Source organism: Ixodes scapularis, unplaced genomic scaffold (assembly GCF_016920785.2).
Source record: "Ixodes scapularis isolate PalLabHiFi unplaced genomic scaffold, ASM1692078v2 PGA_scaffold1__304_contigs__length_218370807, whole genome shotgun sequence".
NCBI lineage: Eukaryota > Metazoa > Arthropoda > Arachnida > Ixodida > Ixodidae > Ixodes > Ixodes scapularis.
In genome coordinates this window covers 175,916,376-175,929,241 of record NW_024609846.1, presented here as the reverse complement: position 1 = coordinate 175,929,241, position 12,866 = coordinate 175,916,376, and the positions used below count along the sequence as shown (strand labels likewise).

The window sequence follows — 12,866 nt, the reverse complement described above, 5'->3', positions numbered from 1 at the left end:
TGATCGGAGGTTTTTGAGCGGAAAAAAAACGAATTTCGAGCCGCAAATTGTGTTCTGGGTAGACGGGCTCTCATATGTCATGTACTACTAAAAACCTCGGCGAGCATAAATACCCTGTCAGTGTCCCTTTAAGGTCCAAAAACGGAAGCCTGTTGTTGGTTTCATTTCATTTTTCATTTCATATCATTTATTTACCCTCAGGGCGTAAAGCATTACAGATGGGAGGAGGGGGAACAATGAGCCGCTAGTAAAAAAACTCAGGTGGGAAAGTTGATAAAAATCAAGAGTCGCAAAATCAAGTAATGATACTAATCAATGCCTTTTTAAAAACAACACTGTCTACAATTGAAACAACGGGGGCCGAAAGGGGGTTCAATTCATGGGATGTGCATAATACAAATGAATGGTAAAAAGCATTACAATTTGAATGAGGGATGCCAACTTTATGTTGAAGATCGACTAGTGATGAAACATAGAAACGAAGTTCAAAAAGCCCTTCACGCAGTGTAACATTAGTGTAATCAATTTTGTGAAATGGGCTTAACCGAACGATTGGAAGTGAAAGGTTAGCCTTCTTTAACAATATACTTGCGGTTCGATGACAGTTAGGGCAAATGAAACGTACCGATCTGGTTTGTATGGCTTCAAGTGATGTAATTAGTGAAGATTGACCAGGGTCCCAAATAGATGATGCATATTCTAGTTTTGGTCATACGAGTGTTTTGTACAGTATCTATCACCTTTAATGATAGGGGTGCCAATGAGAAGTTTCTCTTCAAGTATCCCAGCATGCGATTTGCATTGTTAGTTACGTTATCTATGTGACGTTTCCATGTTAGATCAGACGTGATACGTACACCAAGGTACTTATACTCCGAGACCGACGGTAATGCAATTCCTTTAATATTATAATCTGCAGGTACTGCTGTACATCTGGATATGCGCATAGATTTACATTTAGTGGAGTTTAATTGCATTGACTATATTCGCACCAAAGTGACACTGCATTAATATAATTTTGTAACTGTCTTGATTCAAGGTTATTCGTTACTTTGCTGTATAGGACGCAGTCATCAGCGAATCGTGAAATATTGGATGAAATATTAGTTGGTAAGTCAATAATATAGATTAAAAAATAGCAAAGGTCCTAAGACTGAACCCTGCGATACTCCTGAAGTGACAGAAACTAATGTGGAACTAGAGTCATTGATGGTAACCAATTGTTTGCGATTAATCTAGAAAGAATGTATCCAGGTGAGAAATTTAGGGTCGATATTTAGTTTTCTGAGTTTTAACAGAAGTAGTTTGTGAGACACTTTATCAAACGCCTTTGAAATATCTAAGATGCAATCTTTAGGCTCCTTGCACTGATGTCACATCGCATACTTTTGAAGACCATGTAAAAGGAGGAGAGGAAAGCTGCTTTTGTAAGAATTTTGAGTGACAGGTTAATCTTTTACAATCTTCTGGGAGGATAATAGCGACGGCCGTGCTTATCCGGGAGGCACAAAGGAGGATCCTGATAAGAGGGGAGCTCCTTCTTCCCCTTTTCTCTGGAGGACATCGGAAATCACGTCATGCGCAAGCCACGTACTATACTTGACCTCCGGTCAAGTATAGAATGAAGCTCATGTGTGAACGATGCAGGCTGCGTTCGGCATGAGAATGATTTCCGAAAACAATGTTGAAATGGACTAAAGAAGCTGTTTGAGTCTAAGAAATTTACTAAATTGGAATAAATTATATTCTCAAGAATTTTGCATGGGACACTGGTCAGTGATATAGGGCGAAAGTTTAGAGGACTATGTTTATCACCTCCCTTGTGAACAGGAACCACCCTGGCGACCTTCCAATCATCAGGTGAAACACCTAACTGTAGGAATTTAGGAAATATAACAGAGAGCAAAATTGACGCATACATCCTTGTATTTTTTAGGAACTTTGAATTAATATCGTCGATTCCTGCTGATGATGAAAGTTTAAGGGAATCAATTATTTTAACAATGCCTTCAGGATCAACCGCTAGCGGATACATTGGCAGGTAGTTATATGATATGCAACCAGAAGTAGGAGAGCTTGAAGGAACCGAGAAACAACTTACAAATACATCATTGAGAATATTAACGCAATCCACAACTAGCAATGAGATTACCATCATCGGCCTTCAATGACACTGAAGTTTTACTGTTTCCTTTCTTGACATTCCAAAACTGTTTAGCATTATTTATTAACATTGACAGTAAGGTGCAGTGAAAAAATACATTTTCGGCTTGATCTACAGCAGTTTTGTATGAGTCAGCAGCAGTGTAATAAGCGACCCATCGTCGACTAGTCAAATCTTTTTTCGCAGCACGAAATAAACGCTTTTTCTTCCTACGCAATCTATTGAGCGCTCTATTAAACCATGGCGCGTCTGAATTGGAATACACCTTTCTCAGAGGGATATAGAAATCTAAAAGTCGATCAAATTCCATTTTGAAAAAGTTCAAATTATCATTAACAGAACGCTCATGAAAGCAGGGTAAAATATTTTTCATAAAAGTGCACAGGTCCCTATTAACTGCCTCAAAGTTAGCTTTACCGCAGTCTCGTACACGTTTGAAGGTATTTGGTACAGCCGGCCGACGGCATTTTTATATCAAAATGTAATAGGCAATGATCACTTAGGCCCGGTAAATGTAATATGGACGAGACTAACTTCGGGCATGTTGTTAGGATAAGGTCTAGTATATTTGCTGATGAGCTGGTAGTGCGGGTAGGTTTGGTTACCATTTGCGAAAGACTTTAATTAAAACATAAATCTACAAAAGTATTGCTTTCCAAAGAAAAAAACTGGGGAAATTCCAGACCACACAACGGTAGAAAAATTAAAATCACCCATACGAATGATGGGCGAAGTAGGGAAGCGAGTGATTATCTTATTGAGTGAGTCATATAAATCTTCACAAACAAAGTTGTTCGCACTTGGGGGGCGGTAACTGACACCCAATATCAGTCGCTTGTGCTTTACACACAGGTCGACCCAGACAGTTTCATTTGGGCTACATACATCGATGATTGAAGATGCAATGTTATTCACAACGGCAATGAGTACTCCACCGCCAAGTCTACCACTCCTATCATATCAATATACATTGAACCGTTTATGGCAGTTAAATACTTCATCGATTTGAATTTTGCTTCGTAACCACGTTTCCGTGGGAACCGCTATTTCATAATCACTGGAATCAATTGCGGAACTCGGATCCTCTCGACAGCGCATGACGCTACGAACATTACCAAAAATAACTGAAATATTACGTGTTTCGAAGGAACACTGCGACCCAATCCCTTCTCTTACCTAGCTTGATGTCCCTTCGAGCGCGTCATGGCTGTCAGCACGATTTTTACGAATAATACGCCGTGCGCTAAGTAATAACCTCGTGAACCAAGTCTTCCCTCGGATCGTAAGCATATACCTTGTTGTTGACGTGCAATTTATTATAACGCACGGAAAACACGGATCCCAGGGACTTTCCAAAATCAATCAGCTTCGATCTCGGAAGTCGCGTCGCAGGTGAAAAATCTTAATTTACAGACAAACCTTTCCCTTTTGGTAGTTTATGTGTGAATTTCAATTCCTATAGCTTCTCCTGCGAAAATGATGGGAATGCTGTTGAAGGCCTTTGAGGGAGGTTAGTCAGGTCTTTAAGTGAGGAGAACGAAGTAGTCATCTACATACCCAAGGACACGTGACCCAGGTCAGAGGGAAGGTTCCGGGCTATGTCTCGGTCACACTGGGATAGGAATAAGTTACGCAGTATTGGTGTCACACATAGTCGAATACATATTCCTTGCTTTTGTATATAGCAATGGCTGTTAAAGGTGACCACTGTGGGTGTAATATAAAATCTCAGGAGGTTTTGAAAAGACTCTACCAGTATACCACTTAAGTTTTGGAAGTCCACACTGCGAATAGCCTCGATGCTGGCGCTGACCACGTCAAACAATGCCTTATGTGGGACATAGTAGAACAGCTAGGTCCTCCACGTCTAGAGAAAGTCCAAACCTTACTGACTTTTCTTTCTGCGTTAGATGTTGATTCACTTCCTCTGAATCAGGTATTAAGAACGTGTCCTTTAACTTAAGTGCTGTAAGGTTACGTAAAAAATATCAAGACACAGCCCCTTGCCATGATCCGTTTTCAATTACAACCACGCTGAATAAGTGCCAAAAATATTTTCGAAAACAACATAAAAATGTGAAGGTTTTCGCTGAATTTTGTTTGCTCATCCCTTACTTGTGGTGGTGACGTGTATGTCTGTACCACCGTACTTCGTTTCATGCTTCTTGTAGCCCTAAGCAGGCGCGCGGTATGAATTAGTGAAGCTAAGTAAATTAATCATATCTTTGGGGTTAATTTAAACATTAGTAACCCTCGTTAGCTTTCAAATATTATATGCATTTTTGTGTGGCCATGACAGCCACACGAAATATGCAAATCGTTTAACTAGCTCTTTAATTAAGCAAAATGTTTTCGTTAACTTTTAAGTTTCGTCCTCTCTGGGTTCATAAAGTACTTTAGAAAATTGACGTTCGACCTTATATGGTCGAGCCGCGCTTTAAACGTTTTATTACAAAATTCGCAGCGGGTGCTTCGGGGCAACACATTTCACCCTTGCGCACGAATTCGAACCAGAAGTAAGCAGACCAAAAGCGACTATCGCAGCCGGTTTCGCTTGCGGAGCTGGCGAAGGGCGAGAGGTCGAGGTCACGGGCGCGATTTGCCGGCTTAGTTTCGGCATAGAGTCGTGTGTAAAGGTAACATTTCCCACTCCGTAGAGCCCACTACAAATTTCCCCGCACGGCTAGGTTATATCGAAATTGAGCAGCAATATTTCAAATACATTATGCAGCCAAAAATATATATTTTATAAAGATAATTAATACATTTAGTTTATTAGTTTACTAATTAATGCAGTTTGCCTCTTTTGTACTGGCCGTTATTCCGACCAATTTGGCCCCAGAGTTTTATATACCTCAAAAGCTGGAGTCACACTGCTTCTACATCATACAAAAGAAAGTTTGCAAACAGATTCGTACACAAGCCACCGTGAGTTTCGTGCTTCGAACTCCGCATGGCAACGAGTTCAAGGAGACACTTTTCACGCGACTGATGCTTGCAGACTGTCTTTTGTATGATGTATAAGCGACCGTTTTCTTGGCAAACGTCACCAGGCGGTGCTCCAGTTTTTGACGTCCCGTAAAACTCCCGTTTCATAAAAAAGATTGAATAAGACCCACATTAACGCAGCTGCTTGAAATGTCGATGAAACGTGTAACCAGTAATTCTTCAGGTGAACACCAAAAGAACGACGAAGTGCGAGATCTGTTCAATTTTTTCCAATATTCTTGTAATCTTGCTTACTCCAATATGTTAAATTATACGGACGAAGTCCCTCGTTAGATCTCCAACTTTGTAGTCCGTGTGGCATTTATGCTTTCTAGCACTGGTGACATAAGCAAGCACAACGCGCTTGCAAAGACGAAGCGAACGGAAGTCGCTTGGGAAGCAAGAGAAAGTTCATGTATTGAAATAGCAAAAGGGTCTATAAGCCGTGTAACCCTGTCCTAACGCAAATTCATTTTCTTTTTATCCTGGACCAACTAAAAACATAAAGTTGTGTCAAATATTGTGTGCTCTACGAGATTATCAAAATGATCAAGGCAAGTTTAAATTTATATTTCACATTACACCAAGGCACCAACACCAAACTTTACCGCTCACTTGGAGGGCCTGAAACCACACAAAAATATTTATAAACAGCCGTTCGCCTCTAACTACGTCCCACTGTGTACATGCGCACGTGCGTCTCCAAGTGCATGAGCGTGTAGCTACTAAGTGTGTACTGCGTCTGTGTTAATGTGGTGCTCTTGAAAACAGGCGTTTTTACTTAATTTAAAATAGAACAACATTCACCGCACGCTATCAAAGAAAAAACAAGAGCGAGTAACGAAGAGACAATACAGAAAAGTGATAAGCCCCAAGAGCAGTGGAGAGTTTCGAGACTGAGAGAATGATGTGACAATGAACACGCTGCGGAACTTATCAGACACGAACGCCATTCCAATACCATCGTATCGTAACCTGCGACTGATAAGAACGACTTTTTTTTTTTGCCTTTCTTTTTTTTTTTTGTCGAGGGGGCGTTACCCTTGCCGGTGGATCACTGCCGCATTGTCTTTGGCACAGCGCTTTTCGTGAACGGTTTCTTTCTGCATTTTCCGCATACGCTTCGGTTGGATTTCGTTGCAGAGTCGTCATCTGTGTTGACCCAGAAGCTGGTTGAAGAAACCTAAGAAGTACTCTGGTTGGACGTACCACCGAGGCACCGAATACAGTGGCTACCGGCGCGGCGACTCGGGAGAACTGCCGCCGCGTGCATCGAGTCCGTATGCTGCCTCTCTCTCCGGTCCAGCTGATCATCGTGATCTCGTGGATAGCTGCGCTTCTAGAATGTGAGTAATATTTTGTGCGTGCTCTATTCGTGACAACGGCAGTGAGATTAGGAAGATATGATCGTTGCTAAAATGAGATACTAAAAACGGATCGCTTGCCAATCCATCTATATGGTTTCTAGATGTAGCGTCGTCTCGGCTGATCTAAAGTGTCACCGATGCGCTGCTACAACACTGACATTCCCTAGTTCAATTGGGGCCGCAGCCTTGACTTGTAATGTAATTCAAGTACGGCCCTTTTTGGTAAGTGGCGCGCGCCCTCAAGCGGTGCGCGTGAGACATCATGGGAGAAACAGTGAGGGTCGCTGTTCCGTCATCTGCTGCTACCGCCGTACCACTGTGGGAGAACCACGTACGTTGCCTACGCTCGCGTTGGGTCCCTGCGTACGGCAGACGGCATGCTTTGCGACGCCGTGTGCTGCGTTGCGTTACCCGAGTGAGGTGAGAAATCCTCAATTACAGCAAGTCAGTCTGCTGCCCCTTTTTTGTACGGGCCATCGTTCTGGATGGGTCACCGTACGTTTTTGAATGGGCCATCCTGCTCTTTTTGGCCGCGCGCCAAAAGAGCGAGGCATCACTCAGGCGTCCAACGTGTTTTTTCGTTTTCCTATGGGAACCATTTGAGCTAGTTGGTACACTTTATTTTCCTTCGCCAATAAAAAAAAATGAACCTCGTCCCAACAACGTTCGAGACAGTTAGCTCGTCTGGATGCATGCATGATTGAATTAAGAAGGATGCTGCAGTTCAAGGGGTAGCGTGCGCCACCAGCATGCAAAAGCTCGACTAGGCTAGACTTGGCTTGACTAATGGGCACAAAACCCTCACAGTTCCCATAATGCCCCAGAGTGCTCACTGGTGACGCTGGCGTTTCCAGAAATGTCCCTCACTCTTTTTTCCACGGTCACGTGCCATTCAGCCTGATGCATACCAAATATTTTTATAAGTCGTGGGCACAGTGGAAGAAATACATTTAGGTGATGACTCTGGCCGCTCTTCCGGTGCGAAGCGAGCGACCAGATCGCGTTCGGAGCTAGCCTCGAACCAGGAGGAGTGAGTTCCGCGCCGCCGCGGAGGGCGCTCAACTATGAGCACCGTGGGTATGGGGTCTCTCCTCGGCGGCCACGGTGTGGGCGGCGTAGCGTGCTCGCCTTTTTCGCGGTGTGGTGGTGGCGTGTTGCCAGTGGCTGGCCTCGTCTTTTGCTTTGGCGCTGTGTCGATCACAGGTGCCACCATCGTGCACGAAGGAGAGCCTTAACCCGAAGAATAAGAAGGAAGAGAACGCAGATTTACGAACTCTGGTCACTTGGTGGCGGCGGTGAGGTACAACAAGAAGCGGTGAGCGAGGAAACGCGGGACCACCGATGGGAGCAACAACCGGAGAGGTCGGTTTGGGAGGGATTCCATACTTAGGCGCCATCGATCCCAGTGCGAGTGAAACGCTCTCAATGCCCCGAACATAAAGTGGTCGGCGCGTAGGACAGAGAGTCATCACCTTAATGTTTCTTCCACCATGGTCGTGGGTCATGGTAGACACACATTCAACATCAACAATAAGAAAAATATGAACCCGAATTTTTATGGCTTCCAAGAAGCTGCAAATACATTGATCAAAAACGATTGTTGCACAAATGAGAGGAAGTGGATGTACACGTCATTCTTAATTTGGCGACGGACATTGGGGTGGACGAAGTGATGGCGGCGCGTGATGGATCAAAGTTGGATCAGACGGGGGATCGCTACTCCGGAACTGTGGTTCGTGGTACCGGCCAATCGATCTTCAAGTACTGAACAAGGAGGGGAAGGTATATAAGTGCGACACAATCGCGCGACAAACGGTTCAAGCAACGTCCTCGTTGTCGTCGTCTGCTTCACACGGCCGAGAAGCGGAGGAACGGAAAACAAACTGGGTAGGAAGCGATAGCAACGTGACTTCCGGCAACTTTCTCCGCCGAGCTTCAGTGCACATGTTTCGGTCTCAGTCAGTTGCGTATTTTTGGCTTTAATGAAAATATATGACTCTGTAGCAAAATATTGATTGAGTAGCCTTCTGACACGACACTAAATCGCCTGGCAAAAAAAAAATTGCAGTGTTCTTTTAAAAAAGATACTGAACCGAAATGCGAATTTCCAGAAACAATGCCCGAGAGCGACCTTCCCGGGTTGGTGCAGTACCCAAATATGAGATTCATACAAATGAAAGATGATCGGATTGTGCTGCTTCTTTGAACGAACTTTTCTGATCGCGCCGATGGGGCAAACTGTCAGCCGGAAGCGGACGATGCGAGCTAAGCCTTCTGGGAGTAGCCGTGGCGGAGTTGACGTACGCTTACTTGCTCTCTCTCTCTCTCTCTCTTTGTATCTCGTTCTTCGTTCTCGTTTGCATTCATATTTTAGAAATATTCATGGGACGCCATATTGCTGGTCGTTGATCGCAGCGCATGCTGAGAACTAGCTCCCATTTATTATCCTCCAAGAACAACGATTCCGGTTGTGTGGAGTGGCCGTCGGACGCGTACCCTCGTACATTTCTCGCAGGCAGCAAAGCTATGGTGGGCTAGGACGGGAGGTGTAACGATCGCTCGCTTCGTTTAGCGTGAGTAAATGGCAATAATGTTGAGCACGCAGCTTTAGCATCGATATGCCCGCAGTAGCGTCCCAATGGCACTCCGCCACACTAAACAACAAGAAAATGTCTTCACCGTTTATCAGATTCGTAAAGTGCCGCACAATGAATATTTTCTTAGCCATAACGAAATCGGGCACGGCACATTGAGGTCCATGCAATAAAGACAGGCTGAAGTGAAGCTATGGTGGGCTTGTGAAGCCCCTCGATGTAATTCACTGGACGCGATATTTGTGGGTGCTGTTTAGAGCGCATGCTCAGAATGAGCTCACATCAATAGGCTGTTAAGACCGGCAGTCTTGATGGTGAGGAATGCACGTTGCAAAAGAACTGTGGAAGCTCGCCGTCACCACGCGCTCAACCTTCGCGCACACAGCTATGGCCGCCAGTGAATACTCCCTATTTGCGGGTGAGAAGCTGACTAGAGGTGCTTCTGTTTTCCTCACAATAACTAGTGCACGTGCTCCTCACGCGGTCATGTTTTAATTTTTATATTGAATAGAAGCGTGACATTGCACGTGCTTGCAGCAGCAGAGGGAGTTAAAGTATCCTCACTCTGCGCTGTGAAAAAATTCCGCCTGGCGGCGATACCCGAACTTCTCTCCGCGATTTCTCTGCAGCGCAGTGTTGGACTAGTATCCACTTATCGATGGCTCTCAGCCCGGCTATAACCCAGCACAGCTCCGGATGCTGAATCACCGAGTCGCTTTCGCAAGCACAACAGTGACCCAGTAAACTGTATTCTTCCCGGCTTTCAAAGATAAAACACTCATGTTTCAAGCACACCGCTTCGCTGAAAATGTACTCCGTGTTTCGGTAAGAAGCGGCAACTCTAATTCAAACAAACACCATTTTATTCGGGAAGCTACCAAGCAAGGTCGATGATGGTAATTTACGGGGCCTGTACCATAAGCGCCACCGCGCCCGGCAAGAGACTCGAACCGACGAATGGAATGGCCGGAGAAGGTCTTTGAGCAACAAGAATATCGAAAGCCATGGTCCACCATCCTTGGGGCACGCGCACTGAGCACCTATTGGAGGGAAACTGCGTTAGTATTCGACGTGAACTCGGCTCAGACCGAACCAAGAACGGATGTTGCGTGATCGTTCGGCGGGGACTCGGATCCATTCCCACGCTTCGTGCCTAAGAAATGGCAATGGGGTTTTGCAAAGGCTTTATTACCCTTGTCACTCTAGCGCTCTTAACTGTCCTTAAGCCAACGATAGTTGAGATCTCCCAACTGTCATTGAGCTCAACTAGGTTGTCCGGTGTTACTACATCGGCGTAACAACCCAAGTTGGTATGCGCGTCAGGGGACACAGTTGGAACCGAAACGAAGCCAAATGATGCCACGTTATTTTTTTTCTAATAGACATGAAAATTAATTATATGCACATTTTTCACTCATTATCAACGCTTCAAACCAAATTAAATAAGCTTTTTTTTCGTTTTTGTTTTAGAGTAAAGAAATTACAATCAGAACATTTCACACGAACTCAAGCGAGAGAGGCACAAAGAGCATTATTGGCGCCGACATTAGAATGACCGCCATCGCCGAGTTGTGGCTTTCGCGACGTGCCGTGATCGTTTTAGCGGCAGCTCTGGCCTGGAATCACACCTCTTCGTACCATATATCCTGCTACGATGCTTTCTAGAGACTTCCCCCAACCTTCAGCAATAGCAAGTGTTTCGCATGCGCTTCCCATGGGCGCGGATGCGGCGGACACCGCCATCTTTACACTCTAAAAAAAAAGGGGTGTAGTACTTACACCCAGTGGGGTGTATGTGACTTGTCCCATATACGACACCCCCATGGGTATATATGCGACACCCCAAAAAGAGGTGCATACATGCACCTCATTTTGAGGTGCACATGTGCACCTCAGCGGGTGCATAAGACACACCCCACCCCGGGGTGTACATATACTCCGTTTCTCACTTACTGGGAATACTGATACACCCCATTTTTAGGTGTACATATATTCCGTTTCTCACTTGCTGGGAATACTGATACACCCCATTCTTAGGTGTACATGTATTCCGTTTCTCACTTACTGAGAATACCGATACACCCCATTCTTAGGTGTACGTATATTCCGTTCCTCACTTACTGGGAATACTGATACACCCCTCTTTTAGGTGCACATATATTCCGTTTATCACTTACTGGGAATACTCATACACCCCATTCTTAGGTGTACATATATTCCATTTCTCACTTACTGGGAATACTGATACACCCCATTCTTAGGTGCACAGATATTCCGTTTCTCACTTACTGGGAATGCAGTTACACCCAATTCTTAGGTGTACTTATATACCGTTTTCCACACCCTTCTCACTTACTGGGAACCAATAAACCCCACTCTTAGGTGTACATGTGCGAAGTCAACAAAACTAACACTAGAACATTTTCCATCAAATTGACAGGAAATGTCTTTGCAGCTCTTTTCCCAGGTTTTAACCGTCAAACGACGGTGTTTCGTGTCATTTTCATGTCCCATTTGTCAACCAGAAAACAATTAGGCTGCCAATCCCACATTCTATCGTCATTTCATTATATGGCCTGGCATCATTTTGACGTCCTAACTGTCAACCTGAAATACAATTGAGAGCTTTTGTGTTACTCTTGCGAATATAACATTGTCATGCAAAATTTTATAAAATAAGCTACGAAAATTGGTATCTGTTCCTACATATTTATTGCTCATAAACACTGGGTGAAACATATACTACAAAAATACACATTAAATGCATGCACCAGAAATGTCACTTGTTTTTTTTTTTTTTTCTTCTTTTTGCATGTCTTGTCTTTTAGTCTTCTTCCTTGGGTGTTGACCACCAAAAAGAGCCATGGAGCATTCCTGAAAAGCAAAACCCAGTTGCATACCATGATTAGATACATATAGGACACTGTCAAGGCCCTACACCTTACTTAATGAGCATTACGAAAAACCAGGAACTCAGCCAACTTCATAAATATTTTGCACACCACTGAAGAATAGTGGGGTGGAAAGTTTACCACTTTAGATACAGATGCAAGGCTGGAAAACCGAAAACACAGATAAAAAGCATGTGTTTTCAATATACTTAAACAACTGATTTTGGCGGTTTTCAACAATGCCAGCCTGTTTCTTATTGCAACTGTGTTTATTTTTTACTAATAAAATGCACAATTAGCCGAAAAATGCCATAAGCAACCTTGTACTCAGTGGCGCCTAACCAGATAAACGAATGCCAACATCAGAGGTGTCCTAATGCAAGCTTCCTTTAACAAAATTTTGGACCATCTAAAACAGTGCTCTCAAACACATTTGAGTGTAGAGGCCAGATAGCCCACCCCCAAAAGATCGAGGGCTTCTGTAAGGCATGGGGGTCAAGAAATTTGTTAAAGGGACCTTACGCTCTCCACATTTTGTAACTTGCAATCTTGACAGTGACATTTTTAGCCGTGATTCATTTGTAGTGCTCCCTGTATCCCTTTCCTGATGCAATCACAAGAATTAAAGTGGTACTGCCGCCAACATACTGGCATTTTGTAAGAGGACAAGAGAAGAAGTACACTGTTGTTGCCGTTGCTTATTTCACTCAGGATATATTCAAGCTCAACATGTCTCGAAAGAATACCTTTTGCTTTTCTGGGAATTTCTGATAGCACCAGTCTGAGCGAATGCTTATATTTTAATGGTGATATTTTCTGAGGGCGAGAATCCAGAGCTCATGAATTTATCTTTGGTGGTTGC

At 44.0% G+C, this 12,866-nt stretch overlaps 1 protein-coding gene across 1 annotated transcript in view; it reads left to right on the top strand.

The window, feature by feature from the left end:
- The first annotated feature begins 6,177 nt into the window (after positions 1–6,177).
- LOC8053006 overlaps positions 6,178–12,866 on the top strand; it is a 188,210-nt gene continuing 181,521 nt past the window's right edge. Inside the window, exon 1 of the mRNA XM_029976792.4 lies at positions 6,178–6,498. Within this exon, the coding sequence (XP_029832652.2) occupies positions 6,435–6,498 (64 nt within the window). The 5' untranslated portion in view covers positions 6,178–6,434. The remainder of the gene's footprint in view (positions 6,499–12,866) is intronic.